This window comes from Plecotus auritus (genome assembly GCF_963455305.1).
Source record: "Plecotus auritus genome assembly, chromosome: 7".
NCBI lineage: Eukaryota > Metazoa > Chordata > Mammalia > Chiroptera > Vespertilionidae > Plecotus > Plecotus auritus.
In genome coordinates this window covers 82,989,393-83,010,645 of record NC_137774.1, presented here as the reverse complement: position 1 = coordinate 83,010,645, position 21,253 = coordinate 82,989,393, and the positions used below count along the sequence as shown (strand labels likewise).

Genomic DNA, 21,253 nt, shown 5'->3' with positions numbered 1-21,253 from the left:
GTCCTTACAGTATTCCTTGAACTCCTGGATGCATCCATGCCTGAAGTCCCTGGACTTTGCAGTTACATGCATGCACCCACAAAATCCCCTTTATTTGCCTATGCTATTTAAAATTGATCTATTTTCTTTTTATTTTTCTTTTTAGGAAAGTATACTCAGATGTTACAATAATGCCTGCTGTGATCCTATCCACCTCAAACACAAAATTGCATCAAGAGAGCTCCAAGAAACCCAAGAGCGAAAAGTATTGCTGGCTGACCACTTTATTACTCAGCAGACATTGGTAGTGCACTCTAGTGCAAATTCTGTGAATGTAGTGCCTTCTTTCTTTCCCTGCCACTTTTCTCAACTAATTTTTTTTCATCATTTCTTTTTTTCCCCTTTTATTCCCATCTGTCCATACCCCTCCCCTTTGGCAATTGTCAGCTTGTTCACTGTGTCTATGGCTCTGTTTCTGTTTTGTTTTGTTTATTCATTTGTTCTGCTATTTTAAATTCCACATATAAGTGAAATCATAATATTTGTCTTCTCTGTCTGACTTATTTCCGTTAGCACAATACCCTCTAGGTCTATCCATTATGTTGCAAATGGCAAGATTTCATTCTTTTTTATTGCTGGGTAATATTTAATTGTGTGTCCATTCATATATGGATAGGCATTTAGGTTGCTTCTATATCTTGATTATTACTAGTAAAGCTACAATGAACACAGGGGTGCACATACCTTTTCAAATTAGTGTTTTTGTTTTCTTTGGAAAATACCCACAAGTGGAATTGCTGATTTATACGGTAGTTCTATTTTTAATTTCCTGGAATTTCCATTCTGTTTTCCTTGGTGGCTGCAGCTATTTACAATCCCACCAACAGTGCACCAGGGTTCCCTTTCCACATTCTCACCAGCACTTGTTATTTGTCCATTTATTAATGTGCACAAAATTCGTGCACCGGGGGGGGGGGGGGTGTCCCTCAGCCCGGCCTGCACTCTCTCCAATCTGGGACCCCTCGAAGGATGTCCGACTGCCAGATTACAGGGATTAGGCCTAAACCGGCAGTCAAACATCCCTCTCGCAATCCGGGACTGCTGGCTCCTAACCGCTTATCTGCCTGCCTGCCTGACTGCCCCTAACCACTCTGCCTTTCGGCCTGCTCGCCCCCAACTGCCCCCCGCCGCCAGCCTGATCACCCCCAACTGCCCCCCATGCCAGCATGCTTGCCCCCAAATACCACCTCTGCCGGCCTGCTCGCCCCCAACTGCCCCCTGCTGGCCTGCTCACCCCCAACTGTCCTCCCCTCGCCCCGCTGTCCTGATCACCCTCAACTGACCCCCACTGATGGCCTGCTCACCCCCAACTGGCCCCCCTGCTGGTCTGCTCACCCCCAACTGCGCCCCCCACCAGCCTGATCACCCCCAATGGCCCCCCCCCACCTGCCTGATCACCCACAACTGCCGTCCCATCCTGATCACCCACAATTGCCCTCCCCTCTTGGCCTCTAACCACCTCTATCTCAGCCCCGCCACCACGGCTTTGTCTAGAAGAATGTCCAGAAGATCTCCTGGAAGGTCTCCCAGTATAATTAGCATATTACCCTTTTATTAGTATAGAGGCCTGGTGCACAGGTGGGGGCCGGCTGGTTTGCCCTGAAGGGTGTCCCAGATCAGGGTGGGGGTTCCCTTGGGGCGTGGAGCAGCCTGGGCAAGGAGCCTGTGGTGGTTTGCAGGCCGGCCACGCCCCCATGGGGTGAGGATCCCCGCTGGGGGGCGGTGGCTAGCCTGGGTGAGGGGCTAAGGGCTGTTTTCAAGCTGGCCACACCCCCTTCAGGGTCGGGGTTCCTGCGGGGGTGCTTGGCCAGCCTGGGTGAGGGGCTGATGGCTATTTGCAGGCTGGCCATGCCCCCCAGCGAGGACCCTCACCCCATGGGGGCGTGGTCAGCCTGGGTGAGGGGCTGATGGGCTGGCCAAGCCCCCCAGCAGGGACCCTCACCCCATGGGGAGTGTGGCCAGCCTGGGTAAGGAGCTGAGGGCCATTTTCAGGCTGGCCACATCCCCTGGCAACCCAGGCTCCCAGCCCCTCCTTGAGTGGAAGCCAGGGCAGGCTGGAAGCTTGGCTTCCTCCATCGCTGGGGGCAACCCAAGCCTCCTGCTCGTTCTAGCTCCATGGCCACCTCCATCTTTGTTGGGTTAATTTGCATATTCACTCCTGACTGGCTGGTGGGTGTAGCGAAGTGACGGTCAATTTGCATGTTTCTCTTTTATTAATGTAGACATTCTAACAGGTGTGAGGGGATATCTTATTGTGGTTTTAATTTGCATTTCCCTGGTGATTAGTGATGTTGAGGATCTTTTAATAGGTCTGTTGGATATTTATATGTCCTCTTTGGAGAAATATCTATTCAGGTCCTTTGTCCATTTCTCAGTTGGATTGTTCTTTTGGTACTAAGTTGTATAAGTTTCCCCATATAGTTAGGATAGTAACCCCTTATTAGATGTGTATCATTTGCAAATATCTTCTCCCATTCAGTAGGTTGGCTGTCTTTTTGTTTTGATTTACTTCATTGTTCAAAAACATTTTAGCTTGATATAGTTCCATTTATTTATTTATTTATTTACTTATTTATTTATTCTTTTATTGCCCTTGCCTGAGATGACACATCCAAAAAGATACTGCTTTTTCATTTCTATTTGCATGAAATATATTTTTGCATCCCACCATGTTCAGTCTGTATGTGTCTTTCGATCTGAAGTGAATCTCTTCAGAGATTCACTTATTAAAGTGGTTCTTAATAAGTATGTTTATTGTCATTTTGTTCATTGTTTTTAGGTTGTTTTATAGCTGTCTTCTATTCCTTTCTTCTCTTGATCTCTTCCCTTGTGGTTTACTGTTGTTCTTTAGTGTTCCTTTCTCTTTGTTCCTCGTGTATCTTTTGTAGATTTTTGGTTTGTGGTTACCATGAGTCTTATGTACAGGGTGGAACAAAAGTAGGTTTATAATTATGAGTATGCAAAACACAGTTTATTCTTATATTATTTACTAGAGGCCCATTGCACAAAGATTCGTGCAAGAATAGGTCTTCCTTCCCCTGGCTTCGCTCCCGGCCACCCAGGAACCTGCAAGTCCTCGCTCACGGCGGAGCGCTGCTCCTGTAGCTCCCTCTGCCCCCCGCCCTCCCCCTCATAGCAGGTGTTCCACCCCACCTGGCCGATTGCCACCTGCATATGCAAATTAATCCACCATCTTTGTTGGGTTTATTTGCATACTCACTCCTGATTGGCTTATGGGCGTTGTGGCGGTATGGTCAATTTGCATATTTCTCTTTTATTAGTGTAGATTATTTGTGTTATTTTCCATATGCACAAATGTAAGCTACTTTTGCCCCATGCTGTATTTCATTCTTTATCTATAGCAGTCTATTTTAAGACATTCGTGTTTGAATGTATTTTATAAGGACTATGTTTAATCCCTCTCCATACTTAGGTTACTAATGTCATGTTTTAGATCTTTTTGTAATGTGTTATCGGCTACTATGTATTGTTTAAACCTGGTACTTTTTTCTTTTGACCATCCTAGTAGCCTTTCAAATGTCTGATTAGCTATATTTATTAAATATTTGGCTTTACCTGTGACATTTTTTCTTTCTGTTCTCATCTTTTCTTATTTCTGGTTATGGCCTTTTCTTTTCTGCTTAAAGAAGACCCTTTAGCCGAAACCGGTTTGGCTCAGTGGATAGAGCGTCGGCCTGTGGACTAAAAGGTCCCGGGTTCGATTCCGGTCAAGGGCATGTACCTTGGTTGCGGGCACATCCCCAGTGGGAGGTGTGCAGGAGGCAGCTGATCGATGTTTCTCTCTCATTGATGTTTCTAGCTCTCTATCCCTCTCCCTTCCTCTCTGTAAAAATATCAATAAAATATATTAAAAAAAAAAAAAAAAGAAGACCCTTTAACATTTCTTGCAAAGCTAGCTTAATGGTAATGAACTCCTTTAGTTTTTGCTTGTCTGGGAAACTATCTCTTTTCAATTCTGAATGATAATCTTTCTGGGGAAATTATTCTAGGTTGTAGGTTCCTTTTTTTCAGCACTTTCAAGATGCCCTGCCACTCCCTTCTGACATGTAAATTTGCTGATAGCATCACAGGGTTTCCTTTTTACGTAACTCATTTTCCTCTCACTGCCTTCAAGATCGTATCCTCATCTTTAATTTGTAATATATCTTGGTGTGGGTTTCTTTGGGTTCATCTTATTTGGAACTCTCTATACTTTCTGGACCTGAATGTCTGTTTCCTTTCTCAGATTTGGAACGTTTTCAGCCATTATGTCTTCAAATAGGTTTTCTGTATCTTTCTCTCTCTTCTCCTTCTGGGAACCCTTATAATATGAATGTTAGTGTGCATGATGTTATCCCAGATGTCCCTAAGATTATCCTCATTTTAAAAAAATTCTTTTTGCTGTTCTGATTGGTTGATTTCAACTAGTCTACCTTCCAGGTCACTGATCCATTCTTCTGTGTTAGCTAATCTACTGTTGATTCCTTCTAACGTATTTTTCATTGGAGTTATTGTATTCTTTGGGTCTGCTTTGTTCATTCTTACACTGTCTCTTTGTTGTTCTCCCAAAGTTCCTCTATTGCACTCTCAAATTTGGTGAACATCCTTATTGACTATTTCTTTTAATTCTTAATCAGACAAGTTAGTTATCTCCATTTTTCTTAGGGGTTTTTTTCTGGGGATTTTTCTTATTCATTCACTTAACAGAGATTCTGCTGTATTTTCATTTTGTTTGATTTTCTATGTTTGGTTATATAAATTAGACAAAATAGCTCTCTCTCCCAGTCTTGGACAAGTGGCCTAATGGAGAAGCAGCCTCTGTAGGCTGCCAGGTGGTTTTGGCAGGATGGTAGGAGCTGAACAGGTGCCTAAGGTGTCCAAATTGCTGGCCTACTGAGCTACAGTGGTTCCAAGTGGGGAGGCCACATTGTGCAGCAACGCCCTGCGGATTCTATTCTGCTTGCTCCCTTTGCTAGCGGCAAAAATGGGCTCAGGCGGTGTGTCTGGAAACACATGGCAGCGATCTTGCAAGTAGGCCAGAGCATCTGGATAGAGCCCCTACCCACCCCATGGAGACAGAGGGGGACATAAACAATGACCTGCAGTCCCAGGAGAGCCCTCGCAGCTCTCCAGCCTTCTCTGTATGTCTCTCTCTTGTTTGTTATGCAGAAAGTGATCTTGTGTAGAAGTGACCTCTTTGCAGGCTCCTCTGCTGGGTAGTTTAGGGAATCCAACTGGATCCAGGCAGGCACTTGGCTCCTGGGACACTGGCTGGTGTGGCTGGAAGGTGCCAGTGGTGACACTTGTTGTTCCTGCTTGCTCACTTGCTCAGAGACAAGTGGCTCTGGGCGATGTAGCTGTTAACTGCTGGGGTGATCTTGCAGATAGGCCAACGCCCAGATCAGAGCTCCACCAGCCACATGGAAGTGGAGGGGAATGTAAACAATGGCACCACCCGCTGCTCCCCAGCCATCTCTATTCTCTCTTTACCTTGTTATTCAGGAACTGCTCATTTACAGCATACCTATATATTTGAGTTTGCTCATGGGAGAGGGAGTTCAGCATCCTTTCCTGATTCCATCTGGTATATTTCTACCCCTTGCAGTCAAGAGATATTATCTTGACCAACATAATTCAGGGCTTGTGTACATTGTAGGATATGTTAATTACATGTATTCTCAAGAAAAGATGATGCAAATACTATGCCGCCAAAGAGAACATAATCCAACAACTGAGGAAAGGAATAAAATATCCAGGAATTGGCTGATGGTCAGAAAATAAAATGTAAATGACAGCAAGAACTACCAGTGAGCTAAAGAGGTTCTGTCAATACCCACTCCCTCACCCCCACCACCCACACACAGAGGTCCCTCCCACATGACAGACACCCACATCGGACACACACCAGCCACAGAAAGTAGAGCGCAAGGAAGACTTGCAGAGGGGCTGACCAGACCATGTTAATGTATGTGGTCAGGTCCATGAACCTCTGGGCATCCACAGACATGAGGTTGACGATCTCCCCGACCGTGGAGGATTTTCTGGCAGAATTGGTGATCACCAGGGCCTGTGGGACAAAGGAGAGGGAAAGGGTGAGTGTGGCAGGTGAAGAGCCTGCGCTCTGCCTCCAGGCCCTTGAGAAGGAAGGAGGCTGCCCAAGAGTGGAAAGGCCACTGCTCTTTCCTCCTCCCCTGCTGACTTACCTGCCTTCCCAGCTCATCCGTCTCAGCACGAAGCCTCCACTTGTATGGATGCACTCACTGCCTCCCCATCTTGAGGCAGTGGAATGAACCTCAGAAGTTGCCTAAACCTGGACTTTGCATCCTTTTTCGTGTACACACACACCTTACCCGGGAAGTTTATTACCACAGAGACTCTGATTCAGCAGGACTGGGGCAGGACCCGAGACTCTGCATTTCTAACAGGCTCCCAGATGATGCTAGCTCCGCTCGTCCCCAAACACACTAAGGGACCAAGGTCTAGGCCAGGGTTTCTCGATGTTGGCATTCCAGACATTCGAGGCTGGGTCATGCTTGGTGGGCTGTCCTGTGTAATACAGGATGTTTAGCAGCATCCCTGGCCTCTCCCCACTAGATGCCCGCACCCCCAGGTATGGACAAACATCACCTGGAGAGACAAAACACCCTGGTTTTCAGACATGGCTTCACACTATGATCTGGGACTTTTAGAAATAATGATGCCTGGGTCCCACCTGAGGGATCCTGATTTGGTTTCTTGGGGTGCAACAGCCCTGGCATCAGGAGTTTTTGAAGCTCTCTAGGCAAGTCTGACTTGCAGACAGGGCTGGGAACTAATGAGCTAGGCCGTTCTTCCATTCTGCTAGACAGTCTCTTCCCAGCCCATGGGGCCCAAGCAGTGTCCTTGCCCCAGAGGCTAAGGAGAGAGTGACTAAGAAGGTAATCCAGCTCCTTTTAGAGCCTGCTAAGTACCCTATCACCCAGGGGAGGGACCATCTGCTCAGTTCAATGGCGAGTGAGAACAAGCTCAAACACAGACTATGACTAGCAGAGCTAGGATTTGAACTTGGATTTCCCCAAATCAAGTACCACCTGAGAAATTCTATCTCCCATGGCTGTCATGGGGGCTCAAGGACTCCTAAAGGCTCACCCCTGAATCTGCTTTGCTGAGGCCTAATGCAGAACTGCCAATCCATGCCATCCGCAGTCACTGAGGCCACCCCGGAGCCACTGCTCCAGGAGCTGGGCTTGCAATCCCCATGGTGGTCCCAGAGGACCCAGCCAAGTCCCTACAGATTCTGGGGCCACAGCAGATGTCAAAGTCGGCCCACATGCTCACGACCTGGCCTCACCCACCTTCCGGTAGACGGCACCGATGACGGCGGTCTTGACCCTCATGCCGCTGACGAAGCAGATGTGGAAGTACTGGTGCAGCATGAGGGTCTGGAAGCAGGCGCTGAGGAACAGGACCGCGGTGTAGAAGTAGCCCTGCCAGTTCGGGGCCTTCTTGTCGTTCACAAAGTTGATGAGCAACCTGCGAAGGTGCAAGGACAGAGCCCAGAATGATGTGCACGTGCGGAGGGGAAAAGTCCTTCAGCTTCAGCATTTTTATTTTCCCCAAGCTGGGTGAGGCGAGCATTAGTACTTCAATTTTACAGATTGAAAACCAAATCCATGGTGGTGATCTGATTGGACAGCAGCTCATGTATGACAGGGCGCCTTAGGCTTCTTGCACTGACTGCTCCAGCTCGTCACCTGCAGGTCACCCCAAAGGTGACCAAATAAGAGCATAAGGGGACAGAGCAGGGAGGGCTAGAGAACAAACGTGTGGCTCCAAAGAGACAGAGAGAGACACACACAGAGAGAGGGAAGGAGGGAGGTAAACACAGAGCAGAAAGAGGTGTCCTCCTTTCTGACTTTCTGGTTTGAGTTGCAGTTTTCATGGGATCTGGTGCTCTTCACTGCCCAAGACAGTCCTCTCTCTCTTCCCCCTTTTTGGCTTCAGGGGAACCTAGTAAGTAGTTTCTGTTACTTGCAATCAAAGTGGCCTTAATTAAGATGCTATTAAAGAAAAGCACCAAGCAAAGCAGGTAGACGAAGAGACTGGGCTGTAAAAGCCCCCTGGAGCATGCCACCTGACCCTAAGGTGCCCCCTGACCCTAAGGGAGCATTAGAAGGATGCGAAGAGTTGCTCAGCTAGGAAGGAAGGGGTCTTACTTCAAGATCTCTGGGCCGGTAAACATCATAAGGTCGTGCAGGGCCTTGAAGAGGAAGCTCATGAGGAAGTAGGGCCCGAAGGTCTTGTACAGCACCTTGAACAGGGACGGCTCCCGCACCTTCTGGGGGGCCCTGACAATCAGAGCCTCGGCCTCCTCGTTCACATCCACCTTGGAGCCCCCTTTGGGCTTGGCGGGATCCTTGGAGGAGTACACGATCTTCACCGGCTGCCTGGAACACAAGGAGTGTGGAGCCAGGTGGGCTCTGCCGGAGGCTGAGCGCACCGGCTACAGGGCGGCCAGAGAACCCCACCCTTCGGGAGGCTCAGCCAGAGAACCCCAGTCATCACAGAGGCAGCTTATTAGCATGGTGGCTATGAACTTGGACTCAGGATCCTGGCTCGGCCACTGGCCAGCTGTGTGACTGAGGCAAATCCTTTGTTTCCTCTCTGTAAAATGCAGATTAAAGTAGGACCTACCTCCTAGGGTTGTTGTGAGAATGAAACGAGTTAATATGCGTGAAGGGCACAGCAAAGTGCCAGCCCCAAACTGGTCTACAGATTCAGTGCAATCGCTATCAGAATCCCAGCTGGCTTCTCTGTAGAAACTGGCAAGCTAATACTAGCATGTATATGGAGTCTCAAGGGACCCAGAATTGCCCAAACAATCTTGAAATGGGTTAGGGACCTAAACATAGAGCTAACACTATAGAAATCTTAGAAGGCAACAGAGGGATCAATTTTCATGACTCTGGATTTAGCAATGGATTCTTAGATATAAACACCAAAAGCACAAGCAACAAAAGAAAAACTAAACTGAACTTCATCAAAATAAAAAACGATAGTACTTCAAAAGACACTACCAAGAAAGTGAATCCTCACAGTCCTTGAGAAGAGGATTTCATTGGGGGGGTGGAGGGAGCGAAAAGACAACCCAAGAAATGGGAGAAAATATTTACAAATCAAAAATCTGATAAAGGCCCTGGCCAGTTGCTCAGTGGTTAGCGCATAAGCATGTGCAGACTGAAGGGTCGCAGGTTCGGTTCCGGTCAAGGGCATGTACCTTGGTAGCAGATTTCCCAGCCCCAGTAGAGGTGTGTGTGGGAGGCAACTCGATGTGTCTCTTTCATGTTGATGTTTCTCTATCTCTCCCCGCCCTCCTTCTTCCCTTCCACTCAATCTGAAAATCAATGGAAAAAATATCCCGGACCACCACTCAATCTCCTAGATCTGATCAGGCCTGTGTCCTATCCATTCCATATCTGGGATGTATGTAGTCGAGTGAGGATTTTTTTAAAAGTCTGATAAAGGACTTGTAACTACAGCACATAACGAATTCTTCCAACTCACTAAGAAAAAGACAACCCAATTTTTTAAAAGGGGCAAAGAGCATATGCAAATTGCCAGTGAGCATATGAAATGTTGCTTAACATCATTAGTCATCAGGGAAATGCAACCCCAAACCACCGTGAGATATTACTTCATAGCCCTGAGAATGGCTATCATGAGAAAGTCAGATAAAACAGTGTTTGCAAGGATGAGCAAAAATCGGAACCTTCATACATGCCCCTGTGTAGTCCTCTCGCATTCCGAATAGGACACTGCAGAAACGGTGGAGCATCACGTGTAAGATTAGGTCATAGGACATGCTGTGGCCTTCACCTTGTCATCTCTTAGGTAATTCACTCTGGCCAAAGCCAACTGCCATGTTGCAAGGGCACTCAATGAGCCCTCTGGAAAGGCCCCCGTGGTGAGACCTCGCCAGCAGCCAGCACTAACCTGCTAGCCATGGGCAACCTGGAGCAGATCCTGTGGCCCAAGCTCCTGCAGAGGACTGCGGCCCTGGTGCTGACTGCAACCTAATGAGACACCCTGAGCCAGAACCACCCAGCTAGCCCGCTCCTGGATCCCTGACTCAGATAGTGAATGGACATTGTTCTTCTCAGCTGCTGGGTTTGGGGGTAATTTGCTATGCAGCAGCAGATATACCCACTAGCTCCCATCTACCAAAATGCAGTGAAAACAACATCCTCAAATGGCTAAGCCTAGACTCCAAGCTTCATCCCCACCCAACCCTAACATTTACAACTTACAAACTTCTTCCACAGCATGAGTTCGCTGAATAGCATTTGATTTAAGGGGACTCTTCTTTTTTTTCCTTTTTTCTGAATTGATCTTTTTTCCCCCAGAACATTTTGTGTTTGCTTTTGTTGCTTTATTTATTTTTTTAATCTTCATTGTTGAAAGTATTAAGTATGTCCCCTTTTTCCCTCCCATGGACTCCTTTCTAGTCTGACCCCGCCTCCTGCCCCAGGCCTTCACCACCCTATTGTCGGTATCCATGGGTTATGCATATATGCATACAAGTTCTTTGCTTGATCTCTTCATTTCAGGGGACTCTTGCTTATCACTTCTATGTCACCTCTATGCCACATCTGCCCATCTGAACCATGAGAAACTGCCTCCTGGAGACCATAGCCTTCCCACCTGCCTCATGGGACTCATCCCGGACCCCAACCCCCTCAGTCTCCCAGATCTGATCAGGCCTGTGTCCTGTCGTGCCACATATGGGATGTATGTAGTCATCTGTCCACTCCTCCCATCTCCACAGCCTCCACCCGAGCAAGTGACCACTGCCAGGACTGCCTCACCACTCCCCATTTCCTCCCGTTCTTGTTCCCTTACAACCAACTCCCTGGACAGCAGCCAGTGGGACCATCCTAAAAACTCATCGTTCTCCTCCTCCAACCCCACCGACAACTTTCCACTGCACCCAGAGTAAAATGTAAGCTCTGTGTGAAGCTGCACAACTTCCTATGGCTGCTATAACAAGCTGCCACCAACTAGGGGGCTTAGAACAGCACAAATTTATCATCTCGTACTCCCGGAGGTCGGAGACCGAAGTGGGCACACAGGGCTGCGTTGCTCTGGAGGCTCTCGGGAGAACCAGCTTCCCTGCCAGTCCAGCTTCTAGAAGCTGCCTACAATCCCAGCTCGAAGCCCCTTCCTCCGCCTTCAAAACCAGCAGCATAGCATCCCCCAACCCTCTCCCTCTGACCTCCTGTCTCCCTCTTATAAGGACACGTGATTATTTGGCCCACACAATACGGCCCACGCAATACGTAACAGTCTCCCCATTTCAAAATCCTCCACTCAATCCCACCCACCAAGTCCCTCTGCGATGGGAGGTGACATAGTCACAGGTTCTGGGGATTGGGACGTGGACATGTTTGGGGAAGAGGAACACTATTCCACGGGCCACAGAGGATTATTTGTATTCCGTGCTATCTGTTACCACGTAAGGTCCTTCCTGCCCACTTTGCTGACTTTCCCCGGTTTCTGGCTGGGTTTGGTATTTCTTTCGGCACACATGTCTTCTTGGCAAGGAGAAGGCAGCCAGCAGAGAGGAAGGGAGTGGCTCAGCCCTCCCCTCTTCATTCTCTGCACCACTTCCCAAGCTGGGCCCTGGCCCTGGGCCTGCGTGGCCTGGCTAACCCAGGGCTGTTTTCTGTGGCTGGGAGACAGGCTGCCAAAGGAACAGGAGAAGGTTTTGGGCAGGCAGAAAGGAGGGCGGCTCAGGCCTGGGGGAAGAGGTCAAGAACGGTGGAAAAGGATCAGCTAAGGCCTGGTCAGGGAAAAAATACACAGTGACAAGGGGCCTGTGAGGAAGGCACTTCGGGAAGGGCGAAGGGAGCAGGAGGGGAATGGAAAGTTAAAGGGGGAGGTCTGAATAGGGAGAAAACTGCCTGGAACAGGGGAACAGAAACAGGTGAGGAAGCTGGGAAGAAAAAGGGACTTGCAGACTCAACAGGATTTCGACGTCACTCATCTATAAATGGACTGAACACATGCCCTGGGCCAAACGTTGGGAAGGTGCCACCATCAAGGAGCTCGTGAGAGAAATGGGTCTTCACAGCCCATGGGAGCAACACCTGCAGGCTAAGGGAACAGGCCCAGGTGGGGAGGTGAAGGGGGCTCAGGCACAGGGAACAGGGTGAGCAAGCCCTGGGACTTTTGATTTGGAAAAGAGCTGGGACACCTCTTCCAGTAAGCACCAGAGCCTCGAGATAGCCAGGGGGTGGGAGAGCAGGCTGGAAGGGTCTTAGACCCACCAAGCATCAATGAGGAGCTACAGACGGCTCCGTCTGTCGTTGGTTAAATAAGGTCTCTCATCTTTTGGCAAAGGTGAAATCTCACACTTAAAATGGTCTTAGCCTGATTAAAGTTCCACATTTCTGGGTATACTCTGAGCGCGATCTTGGACCCATAATACCCAATATAACACAGAAGGGCGGATGTGATCTACCATCCCGGAGAAAGGATTCTACCAACTTGAGGCACATTTCCACCACCACTACCACCTCTCAAGGAGCCCTCCTGAAAAAGCACAGCCCTGGTAGGACTTCAACGTCACAAATGCAAATGATTCAAGATGTTCTTCCTTTTTGTGTTATCTTTTTGTTTGGTTTGTTTTCGTGCTTTTCCTTCCTCAAAACACTCAGGCTTCTCAAAGGGGGAAGCCTGTGTTTTGCAAATTTGCATTCTCTGATGGTCCTACTGACTGAGTCAGAAACCAGACCTCCTGTGAGGAACAGAAGAGTCCCAAAGGAAGAACCTGGCGGGCATCCATGCAGGTGAAAGGCCTGGAATTACTTAAGTCTAGAATCCAATGCCATCTTCCGACATAAATCCATACAGAGTGTGCGTTTTCTTTTTTGTACATTTAAATATGCCTCAAATTTTTTTTTTTAGGAATGCAATGACTGTGCAAATTAGGGAAAGACTCTATTTGGTTAGGAACTTTGACAAGCATTGGTGAACACTTAGCAAACTCCTGGTCTGTGAGGGTGCTGGTGGATCAAGTCTCCAGAACCACAGACCGGTCAGCTGAGCTGTTGCAAACAATTCTCCCCTTAGGAGCCAGCAGTGACTCCTTAGTTATATTCTACTGCACGCCTGAGCATTTACACACTGAAACATGTGTCCTTTATTATAAATCCCTCACCTTTTAGTTTTCCTTTAAGGTCTAGTGAGAGCATTAGCAGTATGTTGGTTTTTTTTAATTGGATATGTGGCAGGTTATTTTTATCTATATTTTTCCTTAAGCTGAGGAATGGAGTGAAGAAATAAAATGAAGTCACTAGAGTTGAACTGCAAAATTCCTAAAAACAAGAAGGTTGAGGCCTGAGGAAACAATTCCATTCCTGTTTGAACTATCCTGGGAACTGATCAATTGAGCATGCCAGTCCTGATGTGGTAGGCAGTTAGACATGAGCAGAGCAAGGATGATGGGCTGGGTACAGAAGGTCACCAGGGGGGAAAGCCACGGATGCCTAACAAAGGACAATTGTAAGATGGGACCTTGCCCTGGGGTGACCTTACCTCATGGAGCATATCGCCATCATGTGTCATGAGGTTTCGACCCCTTGACCTTTCCTCCCTCGAGATAACATCTAGGCCTCAGTTGTATTTCAGCTCCAAGCCCAGAAAGGCAAAACCAGACAAGCTATGCCACAGCTGACCTCAGGACCAGCTGCATTGAATAATGACCCCTGACCTGGCTGACCTCAGGGCTAGCTGCACTGAATAATGACCCCTGACCTGGCTGACCTCAGGACCAGCTACACTGAATAACGACCCCTGCCCTGGCTGACCTCAGGGCCAACTGCATTGAATAATGACCCTCTGCCCTGTCACCATGTAATCAATCAGTGGAGACCCTGACCCTGAAAGGACACACCTGGAAAACTGCTGAATATTCTACTGAGATCTTCCCCGGGACCTCCCCTAAAATCTTCGCCCTGAAAACCCTTAGGAGAGAGCACCCTGGAGCATGCCGTGCCTTTCTCCTCCCGCTCTCCCTCCTCTTCCCCCCAGGTGTGTCACCTTTACCTTTCTCACTTCTAAGCTCCAAGGGCCCTTCCTTTACCTCTGTAACTTGTTTTCTACACTCAATTCTTCTACCTCTATGATTTCCCAAATAAATGTTCTCTGATAGTTTGAGTCTTGACTCTGAATTCTTTCCTAACCAGACCTTAAGAACTGAGGTTGCTGACCCAGATTCCGTCTGACGCCCTGTGTCAATACCTGGATATACATCAGACCTCTGATCACCCCTGAAGGTAACCCTCTGATCACCCCTGAAGGTAACCCTCTGATCACCCCTGAAGGACTAAGGAAAGAAGGTTCACATATCCAGACCACCCGACGTCCAGGATCCAGACCAGCTGTCATCTAGAGCAGTGGTTGCCAACCGGTGGTCCGTGGACCACTGGTGGTCCGTGAGGTCCGAAAGGTTGGCGACCGCTGATCTACAGGATTCCCATCTCGGACCAATCCAGAGGCTAAGAGGGCAGGACTGATTCTTCTCAAGAATGTACCGTTTACTATCAGGACTCTTAGCTTTTCTTTCTTCTTGAAACTGAGGGTCCTTATGACTTTGATAAAATAAGTTTTAAACCCTAGCACTGGAAATCCTATCTCTTTCTTCTCTGTACCCCTCAGAGACCTAGCCTCCCTCCCCCATTATCAGCAACCGCTGACACAGCAGAAGACAGTAGCCCAGACCTGACTAATGATCGTAAGGCCCGACCCTCTGGCAGGCTAAAGATAACATCCTGCTTGGCCTCAGCTCCCCTGGCTACTTTCCCAGCAGACCAGACCGAGGGACTCTGGAGCAGACCTCAGAACTGTCCTCAAGACCTGATGGAATGATTTGTTATCCTTACCGCCCCTTGGACCGACCAGCCCCCATCAGGATTCCACACCCCGTAACCTGCGATGTCTTGTGATTCTGCCCTATATAATCTGAACCTACAGGCCTTCGGGAGTCTGGTCTCAAGCATTAGCTTCCCATCTGGCCAATTCAGTATTAAACTATTTTTCTTTCTATACTGAGAACTCCTGCTCATACATTTCTTTGTACCAGTGTGTGCAGGCCGACAGACTCATAAACATTGGGGTCCCGGTAACACACTCTTGGGTATTGCCTAGCTGTGCTCCTGATTTGCAGATCCTAAAACCCTTAAATAAACCTTTATCATTTATTTCTAGCCAAAGCCTCCAGACTCTTTTTGAGTTCATTTGACAAATCCAGTAAAGGAGCTGTTACAAAATCTTTGTCTTCAAGGGGATGACGAGTATGAAGGGTTGAGAACCTTACTGCTTAACATGCATATTTTGGAGAGTTTTTTTTTTTTATATATATATATTTTATTGATATTTTACAGAGAGGAAGGGAGAGGGATAGAGAGCTAGAAACATCGATGAGAGAGAAACATCAATCAGCTGCCTCCCGCACACCTCCTACCGGGGATGTGCCCGCAACCAAGGTACATGCCCTTGACCGGAATCGAACCCAGGACCATTCAATCCGCAGGCCGACGCTCTATCCACTGAGCCAAACCGGTTTCGGCTATTTTGGAGAGTGTTGTTTTCTTTTGTTTTTTATTTGTTATTTGCTACTTGCATTCCTTTGTGAACCAGAGACAATTAAGTAAAATGGTCACCCTTTCTTTAAACACTACTACTTTTTTAATATACAGCTTTATTGGGGTATAACTGATATATGACCAACTGCACATATTTAAAGTGTACAATGTGACAAGTTTTGACACATGTATACACCTGTGAGTCCACCAGGGAAATCAAATAAAGAACACATCCATCGTCCCCAAAGGTCCTCACCCACCTTTCTACTTCTCCCCCATCCTGGCAACCACTGATCTGATTTCTGTTCCTCTACAATGGTTTCCATTTTCTACAATCCTAATATATAAAAACCCTAATATATAAAAAAATCTAATATATAAAAACCCGTAAGGACCAGTAACGATCGGAGGCTGACCAACCGGAAGTCAGTGCTGGCCCTGCCCCCAAGCAAGCGGTAATGGGCAGGCAGGCAGAGGGGTTAGGGGTGATCAGGTAGGCAGACCAGCGATTAGGGGTGATCAGGTAGGTAGGCAGACGGCCCCTTGCAGGGCTGACCCTGCCCCCCAGCAAAGAAAGAGGGAGGCCCAGGCCAGCCAAACCACTGCACCCCAGCCTGTCGCCTGCAGAGGCCACTGGTGGCAGGGGAGAGGGGGCAGCACTCACAGATGGCAAGCAGTGGCAGCGGCAGGGGTGGGGCCAGCTGCCTACAGCCCAGGAAAGGAAAGCCCCGGTAGGCCCTGATCTAAGGCCAGGCCTAGGGACCCTACCTGAGGGGTCCTGGATTGTGAGAGGGTGCAGGCTGGGCTGAGGGACGCCCCTCCCCCCTGCAGAGTGCACGAATTTTCATGCACCGGGCCTCTAGTTATATATAATGGAATCACCTAGTATGCACTCTTATCTGGCTCTGTTCACTCGGCATAATTATTTTGAGATATTTGTGTTGTCAAGTGTATCAAGAGATAATTCCTTTGTATTGTTCAAATGTATTCCCTTCATGGCTACATCATGTTTTGTACATCTGTTCCCTTGTCAGTGGATGTTTGGGTGGCTTACAGCTTTGGCTCTCGCACACAAAGCTGCTCTACAAGTCTTTTATGAACACGTCTCCAGTTATCTTGGGTTACACAACTAGAAGGAGAATGGCTGGTGGTACAATAACTGTAACTTTTTAAAAAACTGCCAAACTCATTTCCAGAGCCAGTGAAGTTTTTACAGTCATGCCAGCAGGAACCACAGTCTACCATGGCCTTAACCTACAGGAGGCCAAGAATCAGAGAGAAATCTCTACTCCATTTTGTTAAACTCGAAACTATTTGATAGAATCCAATGAAGCACTGCATTTTAAAAGGTGGGGATGGAGTGGGGGAGAGGGGAGGAAGCAGCTAGACCTGACTTTTGAGAGGAGTCACCCAAGGCTAAAGAGAGGAGTGAGAGGGGCTGGGTTGTGGAGACCCGAGAGCAAGAAGCCAAGCCAGACCCCCTGCCCGGCTGCCACTGCCTGCTCCCCAGAAGGCCCGGGACACCCGGCAGCCGAGCCCACATAGGCTACACTGGTCTCCAGCTAACTAAAGAGGCCTCACTGCAAGAGGCCACACCCCGAAATTCCTAGAACCGGACTCTCCTCTCACCCCCACCACGTCCGTCCCTCCGCAAGGGTTACAGGTGCTAGATCTAGCTCACGCCTCTGGGAACAGAGTAAGTGACCTACATGCCAGTGTCCCGACATGAGGCAGTGAACTCCCAAGCTGAGACCCCCCTAAAGGCCAAGATGCTAATGGAGCCAGGGCCCCCGGAGCCAGTTCTCAGCACGTTCTCCCAGGCAGGATGCAAGTGCGCAGCCTGGCGAGCAAGATAAATAAATACAGCCTGCACAGTACCTGCCCAGGGTTTTCACAGGGCTTATCTAATGACAGATAACTTATCGGGTGATGTTTATCTTGCTGGATTCTCAGAAAGCCCTCTGCCTAGGAAACAAAGGCTCCAGTGCAAAATAGGAAATAGGGACTCAGGCAACTCTGAGGCCCGCCAGCGTCTCCCCGTCCAGGGTCTCAACACCCCGCCACCCCGTGATCCACCTGCCCCAGGGCAGTCCCAGGGTGGTTCTAGAGCAGAACTCACCACGTGCCATTGCCCTACCTGAAACCCACCTCTTCCTTCTCCCTGTACGTGGGGTCAGATCCTAACTCCCTCCCACGGCCCGGAGACCCTGAAAATACTTCTCCTGCTTTATCTCCTCCCGGTGGGGGAAGGGGGTGAGCACTGGTCCCAGAGTGCATCTGGCTTTCCCCGTGGCAACAGGACTCACACTTACTTTCTGGATTTGGCACATTCCTTCTTCCAGTTCTTAACCAAAATGGGCACAACTTGTTCTGACATGTCCTCCTTATTCAGGGACCAGAGGTCAGTGCTCTCCAGGGGCTGGCGGTAGCCCCGGACCATCAACCTGAGGCAGGAACACAAGGAGGGAGGCGGTGAGAGTGGAGAAGAAGTGGACAACGGCCCTCACTGCACCCGCCCGCCACCGCCACCTCATGGCAGCCCCGCACCAAAGGCAGCTGGGCGACTGGGACAATCTGGATGTGGACGGACATGTAGGTACATTGAATAATTACTGCTAAATTCTGTCAGGTCACCCAGGAAAAATGGCCTCATTTTTTAGAGACACATACAGAATGTTTAGGAGGGAAAGACCAGGATGGCTCCAATGTATTTAAAAAAATGTTAAGGCTAAGATGGCAAAGTATTAAGAACTGTTAAATCTGGGTGGTGAGTTTAGTGAGGTTTATTGGACTAGTCTTTCTACATGTGTGAACACTTTCATAGTAAAAAGTAAACCTAATATTTTAACTTGCTGTTTTAAAAGAATTTCAAACTTTCAGAAAAATCACATGAATTGTACAAAGAATTCCCATCTACCCTTTACCTCGTTCCACAGTTGGCTGTATCATTTTCTGTCTCTATAAACACACTTGTGTGAACACATTCGTTTCTGAACCATTTCAAAGTAGGTTGCAGACTCTAAACACTTTACCCCTAAATATCAGTGTGTATCCATCCCCCTAACAAAAAGGACATGTTCTTATATAACCAGAGAATAATCATCAAACTCAGAAACACCAGCATGGATGGCATAGCCCAGTGGTCGGCAAACTCCTTAGTCAACAGAGCCAAATATCAACAGTACAACGATTGAAATTTCTTTTGAGATCCCAATTTTTTAAAACTTAAACTTCTTCTAACGCCACTTCTTCAAAATAGACTCACCCAGGCCGTGGTATTTTATGGAAGAGCCACACTCAAGGGGCCAAAGAGCCACATATGGCTCGCGAGCCTCAGTTTGCCGACCACTGCCCTAGGCCAAGCTGTCCACAGAGGTTCAAGTGACTGTGGGGACAAGGTCAGTGTCTCTGAGAGCCATGTCCGGGGCAGGCACACTCAGGGCACAGCTATGCCACACACACCACCACCACCCCCAACTCCTCTCTTACCCCCACCCTGGGCAGGAGGGCCAGGCCTTACCCCGTGATCCACCAGAAGGTGATCCTGGAAAGGAAGGACGCACCAGATTCCGGGCAAGGATTCTAGTGGAGAGAAACACAGGGTGGGGAGGATGAGTGATTCCACGTCTCATCTCTAATAGCACTTGGAAGCCCCCTCTTCCTCCCAGAGGACCAGCAGCCACTCTCACGCCACTAATTTACACCCTGAAAGGATGCCTCTCCTGAGCCTTAAATAAACCCTTGGCAGCTCTCCCAGTTTCACCCAGCAAATATCTGCGTGTCAACGAAGTGCAAAAATGGTACAGTGCCTTATCCTGTATCCCCACAGCAACCCAATGAGCGTGGCGCTACTGCTGTCCCCACTTCACTCCATGCGTTCTTTCATTCGTTCATTCATTCAACAGTATTTTCTGAGCATCTACTGTGTGCCTAGCACCATGTACACAAATCTCAACAAACAGACATAAGCCCCCCTTTAGAAAGCCCCTGATAGACCACGGTGGTAGTAGTAATAATAACAGCATCACCTGCTAACATTCTCCACTAGCTAGCTCTATGCTGAGCTCTTTACACAAATTATCTCATTCAATCTTCATAACCTCCTAATGAAGCAGGTAAAAAGCATCAACCTCCTTAGAAGACACTGAGGAGCCCAGGGGTGAAATGACTGGCCCAGGGTCTCTAGTGGGAAGTGGCAGAAACAGGATGTGAGCTCGTCAGGCCCCAGAGAGAGACATTAATAAATGATCCCGTGAACAAATACAAAACTGCAACTGCGATGGGGATCACACCCTAAGGGTATGTCAGGGGGATCACTGGTATCTTCCTGGGCTCACAGTATTTAAGAGAGCCGACAGGGGCTGGGGCCTGACCCAGTAAGGAGGTCCGGGAAGGGGTTCCTGAGGAAGATGTGCAAGGTGAGGTCTGAAGAGCAAGACAGGACAATGAAGTGAAGGGGAGCGGCAAGGCGGCTCCACAGTGAGAACAGCATGTGCAAAGGCCTGGTGGTATATGGGAGCATAACCCCCTCCGGCGACTAAGAGGGGGTGTGGACGGTCTACGCTGGAGGCCACGTATGGAATTTGGGTCTTCATCCAAAGGGCTATGGGGACATGGACAGATTCTCAGCAGGCTCTCAAAGAACCGCTTTCCCAAAGGCGCAAAGATGAGCTCCAGTTCAACAATACACAGACAAGGGAAGGGACAGCAGCATGGAGCCCCTGGGGTTACACACACGGCCGGCTTTCCCTGCTGAAACGTTCAGGTCTAAATTCTCAACTACCAGCTTCAGTGAAGGGGTCACCGTGCAACGATGAGCTCTTCGGCTGAGGATGGTGCTCAAGGTTCCAGCATTTTTCAAAGATGAGGCACTGAGAGACCCCCTGGGCCTAGCAGTTTTCCATCGGGGCTGGGAGCGCTTTTAGAAAACACCATACCTGGGCCCCACCCCCCAGAGATTCCGATTAAGCTGGTTTGGGGTGGGACCAGGGCATCTGAGTCTTTGTTTTTAGCTCCCACAGTCTCCTTGGCAAAGTGGCTCGGCAGGAAGTGTATAAGATAAGCCTAGAACACCGTGTAACACACAACTCCAAGGAAACTAAAGCTGAGTAGGATTGCTAAAAGGCCTCGGGAGCAATCAGGCGTGGCTCCCACTGGCCCACAAAGGGACAATCTGAGCTGCCATCAGGACAGTAAACAGAATGAACTGAAACACATCACATGTTTAAATACACAAGTTCATACTGGTACTGAAAAAAAAACAACAAAAAACACTTCTTGATGTCACCAATAAAAGATGCTAGTGAACCAAGTCGTTTTGAACACAGAACACAGGTAGGAAACAAGCATTTTCCCCGCTTTTGCTAACTGACCTACACCAGAGGGGGACTAAAGAGATGAGGGGAAGTATCTTTGCATAGAAAGAGTCCAGCGTCCAGCATAATAAATGAAGGAATGATATGACGTAAGAAAGTGCACCAGATTGCAACCACAATAGAGTATGGAAATATTTGATGACATTAAAGATAATAGTCATATTGTTTAAAATCATATTCTTTTAGATACTATCACTGGGGCAGGTTGGGTAAAGG

General features: G+C 48.4%; 1 protein-coding gene across 2 annotated transcripts in view; it reads right to left on the bottom strand.

Annotated features, from left to right (window-relative positions):
* Positions 1-21,253, bottom strand: part of ABCC1 (ATP binding cassette subfamily C member 1 (ABCC1 blood group)) — a 160,894-nt gene that overhangs the window by 64,137 nt on the left and 75,504 nt on the right. For both annotated transcript variants that reach the window (XM_080679392.1, XM_080679393.1), the window contains exons 6-10: positions 19,183-19,244; positions 17,975-18,106; positions 8,235-8,465; positions 7,374-7,551; positions 5,945-6,106 (exon numbers count right to left, since the gene is read on the bottom strand). In XM_080679392.1, coding sequence (XP_080535518.1) covers positions 5,945-6,106; positions 7,374-7,551; positions 8,235-8,465; positions 17,975-18,106; positions 19,183-19,244 — 765 coding nt within the window. The remainder of the gene's footprint in view (positions 1-5,944; positions 6,107-7,373; positions 7,552-8,234; positions 8,466-17,974; positions 18,107-19,182; positions 19,245-21,253) is intronic.